General features: G+C 44.4%; 1 protein-coding gene across 1 annotated transcript in view; it reads right to left on the bottom strand.

Annotated features, from left to right (window-relative positions):
* The window catches only part of rftn1a (raftlin, lipid raft linker 1a), a gene marked incomplete at both ends in the record, with an annotated part of 36,416 nt that overhangs the window by 26,327 nt on the left and 89 nt on the right, over window positions 1-10,000 (bottom strand). Inside the window, one exon of the mRNA XM_080442661.1 lies at window positions 9,942-10,000. This exon is cut by the window's right edge and continues 89 nt beyond it. Coding sequence (XP_080298787.1) covers window positions 9,942-10,000 — 59 coding nt within the window. The remainder of the gene's footprint in view (window positions 1-9,941) is intronic.

The following is a 10,000-nucleotide window of genomic DNA, read 5'->3' as shown; positions in this document are numbered from 1 at the left end:
GAGGAGATGTGAGAGCAGATGGGTCAGATTCAAACTGGGGTCCTGGCGCTCACAGGGAGGATATGATCTGTCCAACAACTGGCTGATCCACCAGGCACCCCCCCCCAAGATGTTATATCCCATATCTTTGGCCAAGTGGTATGTCATGGCCTCCGTGATTTTATTTTTCCTCGGTGAGACTGATGAATGTGAAAATGGGTTGTATAGTATAATGTTCTCATCATTAACCCCTGTGTAATAATGAGGAGATGGGGGCAAGGAGCAACAGCAACTGCCACGTGAAATATAACATCACAATTTTCAGTTACTTTCGATTGATTGTGCAGCTCTACACCTCAATTTTTTTGAAGGCCTCACAAAAAAAGTGGGGTCCTGATGTGCATAAATGAGGTGTCACGTCAAGGGTGAGAGAGGGTCACCAAATCAGACTAAAAAGTACGCTCCTTGGAGTGCAGGTCAGGCCAGGCTGCCTACCAGGGCCTGCTAAATGTGCAAGTTAGTCATAGCAAATCGGAATAGATGGGGAGTTACAAGGCAATCGGACATGATTTGTGTCAATTTGTGCAAAATGGGCCACTCCCACAAAGTTTGAAAGCCAATTGGAATTAAATCAGAAAAATCTGTCGGATCTGTCTTGATTACGTGACTACAGAGATAATGTGTACTGACTGTGACTTGCGTGAGTGTTGGACAAAACCTGTAGGAGTAGTAGACTACTACTCCTAGATTTTGGCCAAAATGTGAATCGGCCTGTAACTGCGCCACCATGAGGCCGATTTGAAAACATTGGGGGTAAAGATTCTTCCGTGGCCTACTGGGTGTGTGCGTGCAAAGTTTAATGCCGATCGGTGAGATTAGCTACTTACAGGCAGAATCACGGACTTAAAGGAGTGAAAACATAGTCTTTGGCCTTCAGCCTATCAGGCCTGGTGGAGACAATAAACACAAGGCGACATGGCTACATGTCTAGGAGTGTCAAATCCAAGAGGCAATTTCTTCAAAGCCTTCAACAAACAGGTTGCAGATGTACACGTACTTGTAAGTCTAAAATACACAGGCCAGGGATGTGTGTGTGGGTGTGTAATGCATTTACCAACCTGTCTTTTTAAAGTGCAGGGGAGAGAGAGATACAGAAATACAGAAAGAAAGAAAGAAAAAAGAAAGGAGGAAAGCGTAGAGAGAAGGAGAGAGAGATGAGAGAAAAAGAGAGAGCGCTAAGCCTTGGTACAGTAGGTGATGCATGGGGATTATTACTCACAGTCACAGCTACCCCACAGGCTTATCCCAGTGCTTGCTGGAGGTTTACTTTTATTTAAATGGGCTTCTAATAACAAGCAGAGTTTTAAGCAGGGATATGTGCCAAAACAGTGACTATAAAATAATCAACTTCCTGGAGCCCAGAGCTCCCCAACTGGTTGGGGAATGTGGCCGCTAGCGATGACCGTCGCTGGTCAGGGTCTGAGATCCACACAGCCCTGGCTTTATGGGAGAGAATAGGGAAAGAGCGTTGGGTTCATAGAGGCGGCTTGAATACAGAGGAAAACGGAGACTAGGGGTTTGAATGTACTGTCTGCGGTGCTTCCGCCTGGGCCGGCTGCTCCAACGAGTACAGTTGGCCATGTCTGTTTATTTTAAGCGACTTTGGGCTTGTTTTTTCTGTAGAGTTGCTTGTAAATATTGGTAGTTCCGGGTTTGCGGTTTTTTTTGGCTTGTTTCTAAAGTTGTAGCTGCTTATTTGGGCTTGCTTCCAAAACATTTAATTATTATCATTTAAACCAGTGGTTCTCAAATATTTTCATGTAATGGAAATTAATATGTATTTGTCCGTCCCAGATTTGTGTTGTTAAAATGTTTCAGAAATCTTCCAAATATTTTCAGATTTTATTTCAAGATTTTTAAAAAATAGATCTACAGATCTACAAGCTCACAGCGTGTCGCGTGAGCTTGTAGATCTATAAGTGCTCATGTGGCCTCGTCGCTTCTTTTGGGACTTGTTTTCATAGACCTGGTTGCTTATTTCTCTCGCAAAATCTGGCAACGCTGCTAGCGTGTCCTACAGGTTGGTCAGGGGGCCTGACTGCCTGTTCAGCAGGGAGAAGATCTAGTTGAGGTTAGTGTGTTCCTCTGCATGCGTTACGCCCTCCCGGTGAAACTCCTCACTGTCAGGTAAAAAGAAGTACAGTAGCTGGTGACTTCATGTGTATCGGTCTACACCCTCCCATATGACCAACTGTAAACGGTAGCAGTGTGGGCAAAATTGGGAGTGTCATAATTGACTAAATTGAGAGAAAAAGATAACCATTTCAGTTGAAATACAAAGGAAAAAGCATTTCTCGCTCTCTGTCTGTCTCTCTCTCTCTCTCTGTCACACACACACACACACACACACACACACACACACACACACACACACACACACACACACACACACACACACACACACACACACACACACACACACAAGTCTAGAGAAACAGCGATGTTGCGCTGTGTGTGGACATGTATTGTATTAGCTGCGATCACTATCGAGGTGATCCGTTCTTTTACTACCAAAACGCAATAGACATAGAGTAACTTCAAAGGGAATGGTTGTATGAGCTTACTCTACACTACAGTAAGTCGTAAATGCACATGGAAGAAGTGATTTGGCAGACTTTCCCTTGTGAGGGAACACCATGGTGCAGACGTCTGCGAATGCACGCTGAGCACTGAGAATGACTGAAATTCACAGAGCGAGAAAAAGGCATTTTAGCATCTCAAAGATTCACCGCTGTGAGGGCTCATCATGGCACAGCAAGAAGGCCCGTACCGTGTTGGCTGAATCATGCTCCCCTCCTCCCCTGTACCTTTCAGTTTCTGTTGTGTACCTGGCCTGACACATAAAGTTGAAATGTCCACGTAAACGAATCCATAAAAACTGCCAGGCAGGAGAAAAGAACCTTGGTTGAGCTACAGTACATCAGTTTATCATTGTCAAACGTGATTCCAAAAATTGATTCATTTGTTGACTTGGGGGAAGAGAGTCAGGCAGGACAAATCTCACAAACTGATGGATTTGTGCGTTGCACACTCTCATAACCAAAATATATGATACACCTACTGTAATCTGATAGAATGAATACATCACAGCCGCTCTGATACCACAAATACATCATATGGGGTCGGAGGAATACATCACATTTTGTCAGGTCAGTATTTCAATAGGACACGCACGCACGCACGCACGCACGCACGCACGCACGCACGCACGCACGCACGCACGCACGCACGCACGCACGCACGCACGCACGCACGCACGCACGCACGCACGCAGGCAGGCAGGCAGGCGCACACACACACACACACACACACACACACACACACACACACACACACACACACACACACACACACACACACACACACACACACACACACACACACACACACACACACACACACACACACACACACACACACACACACACACACACACACACACACACCTTCCGATTCCCAAGTTGCTGCTCTGCCTCCTGAGCCTTGTGTAGAATCAGATGTATGGCATTCTCTCTTTGATATTCAAAAACACACACACACACACTCACACACACACACACACACACACACGTGCCCCCTCCCCACCCCCACACACACACACACACACACGCTGCTGAGCATTAGAAACACAGTATATACTGTAGGTTTTAATGAGCTGAGAGCGACTGTCTCCGCAGGGCGGCACAAAGTATTCAGCACAGCTTGACTTCTCGCCGTCTGCTCCTGAGACCAGTCACACTGCACATCACACCTACGCTGTCTGATCCTGAGCACTAATTTAACACATTCAATCCTGTGTCATTTTAGATTTGAGCTATAACCATTATTATTTTATACTTTGGCTATTCAAAAAGAGCAGATCTACAAGCTCATATCGCTATGAGCTTGTAGATCTGCCATTTTTTTAAATCTTGAACATTTGTGCAAATCTATGAATATAATTATATATTTTTAAAGTGATTTTTTTTACTCAAATCTCTGCTTCTGGGGGGTCCCTGGAACAAAATAGTTTGAGATTAGGGTCCGTGACCAAATACATATCATTTTGGGGGTCCTTGACATGAAAAGGTTTAAGCACCACTGATATTATAGCAACATAAGGTTTTCAGAAAACTGTTAGGATTTAGAAGACATTTGTAGATGCGTTCCCGCATCTACAAAGCCTTTACGGTCCATTTTGACACCGTCAAGAGTTAAATTAACCCTCAGGATTTTGACAGTGTAGCTCCGTCTCTCTCTCTCTCTCACACACACACACACACACACAGCCTCAGGTTCCCCGCTCTCTCGCACGCCCTCCATCTCACACCTCTTGACTCAGTCTCTCTCTCTCTCGCTGAGTGCTTCCCCACCTCCGCTCTTGAGAAGCGAGACTCTTTCTCTCTTTATTTCTTTTAACCAAACTATCACTCCGCATTTCTCTTTTCCACGGTTGCCTTTGATTCTCTCACTCTCAGTTCTTACACCACCTCCTCCTCCTTTTCTGTCTGTTTTTCATCTCCCTCGATTTCATCACCCCCCCCCTCCCTCTCCCTCGGTGCTCATTATCAGTGCATCGATTTGACACAAATAGGGGGTTTAAAATGTCACGATGCCAGCCTCTCACCTGGCTGACAATGTTGACATGTCGAGGGAGGTACTGGGGATCATGACAACCCGGTGCTGTCACTCACACAGACACACACACACACACACACACACACACACACACACACACAAAGCGGGGGACGTGCTAAGACAAAACAGATTGTGGTTAAAGAGGAATAGATGACACTATTTCAGGAGGTAATTCGGGAACAGAACATCTTGGCTTTTTGGGTCACGGGGTGAAATGGAAATGGCCTCGGTGACAAGACGAACGGCCACATTCCGATTTAGAGGAACCACAGAGGCCGAACGCCTTCGCTGACTGGAATGCATTTCTGTCCTAGTCCTCCCTGTGATTACAGCCAGGGTCAACGCGACCCAGTGGGGGGGCTGGCCATGCTTAGGAAACGAGGTAATAAAAGGGTACAGCTGACTCTCTCCAAACACGACAGTCTGCTAAACCAGTGATTCTCAACCTTTTTCCATTTCAAGGAGCCCCAGTTTGATATCCATTTAGGCCACGGAACCCCATTTGACCCCCATTTGTTTTACCAAACCTATACACTATGAAATCCTCAGTGTTATTTAATCAGACCTGTAACCCTTCAAGGACCCCTAGGTGTCCCCCGGACCCCACGATGAGGACCACTGTGGCCTTTAGGACGGAGGTCTTCAAGGTTTTTCAGGCCAAGGACCCCTTATCTGAGAGAGAGAGATGAAGCAGGGACCCCACGTTGACGTTGAGCTTCCGAAGTGATTTACATTTCCCTTTGTCAACTAATAACGTTTCATCTTATGAGCACAGCAAAATCCTCAGTGTTAATTTATCTATTTGTAACTCTGAGTGCACAAATGGAACATAAGGATTTTCCTGTGTACTGTAGCATCAGACAGTCACAGTCACAACGTCTACTGGGTTTCATTAGTCAGTGGCCACAGGTCACGTTTGAAATCGCGTAGGATTACCTCTGGAGACTTTAAGACATTGAGCTCCCGTTACCTGCATATACGACATTAACGCAATAAACAGATGTCTGTGTACGGTTATCTCTGTGAGCCACTGGCCGGGGTATTTATTTTTCATTACTATGTGGGAGTCATGAAGTCACGCAAGGGTGGGGGGGGGATAATATTATTAATGGAAACTAAATTGAATTAAAGAGCAGATTTGACCGTGGGTTTTTCTCAATGTCACACACTGACATACACAACCCGCTATCTGCCTCCTACCCACACGCACACGCACACGCACACACACACACACACACACACACACACACACTGTACATGAGCATGTGTGCATGCACAGTTTTGCACACACCCACACACTTTCAGCAAACAGACTTACGCAAACTATACAGTACACAAACTATATACACATGCACACACGCACGCACGCACGCACGCACGCACACACGCACACAAATAAATCCCATTGCTGGGAATGAGGTCTCTCTATCTCCGCAAACAATCAGATAATCCTTCAGGAATCCTTCACTTCTCCTGGTCTCTCTATCACAGAGAGGGAGCACTCACTCACTCTATCTCCTACAAACAACACACACACACACACACACACACACACACACACACACACACACACACACACACACAACACACACACACACACACACACACACACACACACACACACACACACACACACACACACACACACACACACACACACACACACACACACACACACACACACACACATCTCTATTGCAAATTGAGAGGGAGAGGGGGAGAGAAAGAAAATGAAGAGAAAGACTGATAGAGAGGCACACACTTTTTCCTCCTACAAACAGCCAGAGTGAGTGATAAAAGAATGGAAAACAGACAATAAGGAAAACACATTTTCTCTCCCGTTTGAACACAATACACACTTTGCTATCACATGAAAAGCACACAAGCAAACACACACACACAAATAAATTACATTTCCTGTTTTTATCCTAAAACAGAGTCTAGCCGTCTTAAGGAGCTGTAAGTTTACCATACAAATGACCACAGATAACAGCAACTCTAGCTGGAATTAGAAAACCTTTTGCATGTGTGTGTCAAAACATCCATGGCTGATTGCCATGATCAGATCAACTCCATTATGCATGTGCTGTGCTGATGCATGCAGGTGTGCGTATGTACAGTATGTGAATGTGTACATGTGTGTGTTTCTTTTGGCTGCCCAACACTCTCTGTGTGATAGGAAATGTGAGGTGTGTGTGTGTGTGTGAGAGAGAGAGAGAGAGAGAGAGAGAGAGAGAGAGAGAGAGAGAGAGAGAGAGAGAGAGAGAGAGAGAGAGAGAGAGAGAGAGAGAGAGAGAGAGGAGAGAAGAGAGAGAGAGAGAGAAGGTACTGGGACAGAGACAGAAACAGACAGAGGTGGCGTGCATGTGAATCTAGGCTTATGTGTGCATGTGGTCCATGTTTATCAGTCTATCTGTTAATGCCACTTGCAGTGAGAGGGGAGGCAGTAATCCTTGGTTCATCATCCATTTGGTTGGTCACCACACCACCTCCATTCTAGGTCGCCAGATCTTTCCCTTTTCCAGCCGCTCCGTAGCCTAACCCATGCCAAACATAACGGGAGCTGGCTGGCTCAAACCACGGCAGGGACTGGCAACCGGACAACTGCCCATTTGGCTGGAGCAGATAAGAGCGCTGTGTGTTACACTGTTGTGATATCACAAACTCATATGTGGGCGTCGCGTGACCAGCTTACTCACACCTACGTCCGTGACGGTTTCCCAAGCAGATGGCAACGCTTCCCTGGCTTTTCCCTGACGGCTTTTAACAAAGAGATGTTAAATACTATTATAACCATGAGGTTCCATTCAATTCCATTTCATCCAAAACCTCAATACGGTATGTCTCTGAGACTTACTACACTTTTATGGTAACAATAGACAAAGCAAAAGACAACATCTGGGGGTATTCAGAATGAAACAAGATTTCCCCTGATATTTCATCAATTCCCTGGTCAGAGTAGTTTTTCAAATTGCCAGACAGCATGGGAACTAGGGTTACAACAACTACCGATTATTTTCTTAACGATCATTCTATGGTTTACTTTTTCAGATTATCGAATAATCTTGAAGCACTTTAGTTTTTTTACACTGTGTATTTTTTATATATCAACAAATCAACCTAAACAATCTAAATACATTTTATAATCGACTAATTCAATTAGTGTTATTAAAGGAGTAGTTCACCGAAAAAAATACTTATTTTTCTATCAATTGCACACTCCCATAAAGCCTTGAATTCATGGATGCTTTTTTGTTTTTGTCGCATTCCTAAGCTAATAATTTGATTCCCCGTCTCCTACCGGCTAATGTATCAGGTAGGAGACAAAAAATAGACTCTTTGTGTCTCCTACCAGAAATACACCCGGTCATCAAATTATTGGCTTAGGAATGCCACACAAACTAAAATAAATCCATGAATTCAAGGCTTCATGGGGTGTGCAATTGATGGAAAATAAGTAATTTTTCGGGTGAACTACTCCTTTAAGCACTTAAGCTATTTTATACTTTGTCGTACAACAGTGTCGTGCAAAAATAGCAAAAGTAGCTAAACTACAAGCTCACAACGCCTCACATACGTTGTGAGCTTCTAGATCTGTTGAGTAAATGCTGAGTAAGGTACTGTAGATCAGTGGTTAAAAAACTTTTTCAAGTCAAGGACCCCCGAATTGATATGTATTTGGTCGCGGACCCCCATCTGAAAAGGTTTTGTGCCACGGACCCCCCAGAAGAGAAGATTTGCGTTTTTAAAAAAATGCAAAATTATTCAAAAAAAATAAATAAATAGCAGATGTACAACGTGGTTTAAAATTATTGTGATGCTACGTAAACTACTTTTGCTGGGGACCCTCTAGAACACCCCCCTCCCCACAGGACCCCACTTAGAGAACCGATGAGGTAGATACAGCGAAGTAAGCCTTCATGATGACTTTCTTTCCCTCTCGTCTCTCTCTCCGTTTCTGAAACCGCTCAACCCTCCTCCCCTGCATCACAATCAACGCCTGTCACAGTGACGGAACTAGTATTTTTAGAAACCAAAAAGCTTCACTCAAGACGCCTTGCAGGGGAAATACAAACGCACACATATACACAGATCCCAAAACCACAGCTTTAATATATCATCATTGCGCGAGGCGGCATTGAGGCAAGGGAGAAGGGGGGGGGGGGTTGGAGGGCACGGCTACAGCTTAGCTGAATCTGAGTATTAGAAATCTCTTCTTTGAACTCTCTGCAACAGGGCCTACACATTGACACAACTTCAGTTTATAAGCTACTTTTCTCACAGCAGACACTCGCAGGAGAAAGAAGAAGAGCCTCAGCTCCTCACAGTTGCTGACCCAAACATTTTGTTGGAACTCGACAGCTTAAAAGTTGGAACAGCGACAGCCACACACCCACACACTGTGTATTCTCTCTCTTTCACACACACACACACACACACACACACACACACACACACACACACACACACACACACACACACACACACACACACACACACACACACACACACACACACACACAGTATCCTTACTCGTAAATGACGGCCAACAGTACTGTCATAACAACGTGTACTGTATATACACAGATTTTCTGGAGGAACATTATCTTCTTGCTACAGTGGTGGAAGAAGTACTTTTTTACTTATGTAAATATATATATATATATGCTAAAAGTAGCAGTACCACAATATAAAACTACTGTTACAAGTAAAAGGCCTGTATTAAAATTGATACTTGAGTAAAAAGTACAAAAGTATTGGCATCAAAATATACTTTGTACAAAATATAGCAAAAGTAAGTATTTAAATTTGAAAATTTGCCAATCTACAAGCTCACAACACGTCACAAATTTGCGATGCATTGTGAGCTTGCAGAAGTATGAAATAGGACTTACGTAGGTGGTTAATGGTGTTTTGTAATAATAATAATCTCAAAGTCCTGTACAGTGCATGATCAACTCCATTGAGTATGTGGTGTGTGTGCATCATACACATGCATGCTATGCATGTGTGGGTATATACATGAATGTGTACATGTGTACACTCTCTGTATGAAATAGTGTGATGTGTGTGTGTGTGTGTGTGTGTGTGTGTGTGTGTGTGTGTGTGTGTGTGTGTGTGTGTGTGTGTGTGTGTGCGTGTGCGTGTGCGTGTGTGTGTGTGTGTGTGTTAGAGAGAGAGAGAGAGACAGACAGACAGACAGACAGACAGACAGACAGACAGACAGACAGACAGACAGACAGACAGACATGTGAATCTCAAAGTCCTGTACAGTGCATGCGTACCTTCCTTCCCTAAAAGGAAGTCCAGGAAGTGGTAGGTATAGGCCACGCCCACTTTGGTC

Source organism: Gymnoscopelus braueri (genome assembly GCF_963280865.1).
Source record: "Gymnoscopelus braueri genome assembly, chromosome: 11".
Classification (NCBI taxonomy): Eukaryota; Metazoa; Chordata; class Actinopteri; order Myctophiformes; family Myctophidae; genus Gymnoscopelus; species Gymnoscopelus braueri.
The sequence above is the reverse complement of the archived record's forward strand: the minus strand, read 5'-3'. Positions and strand labels throughout refer to the sequence as shown.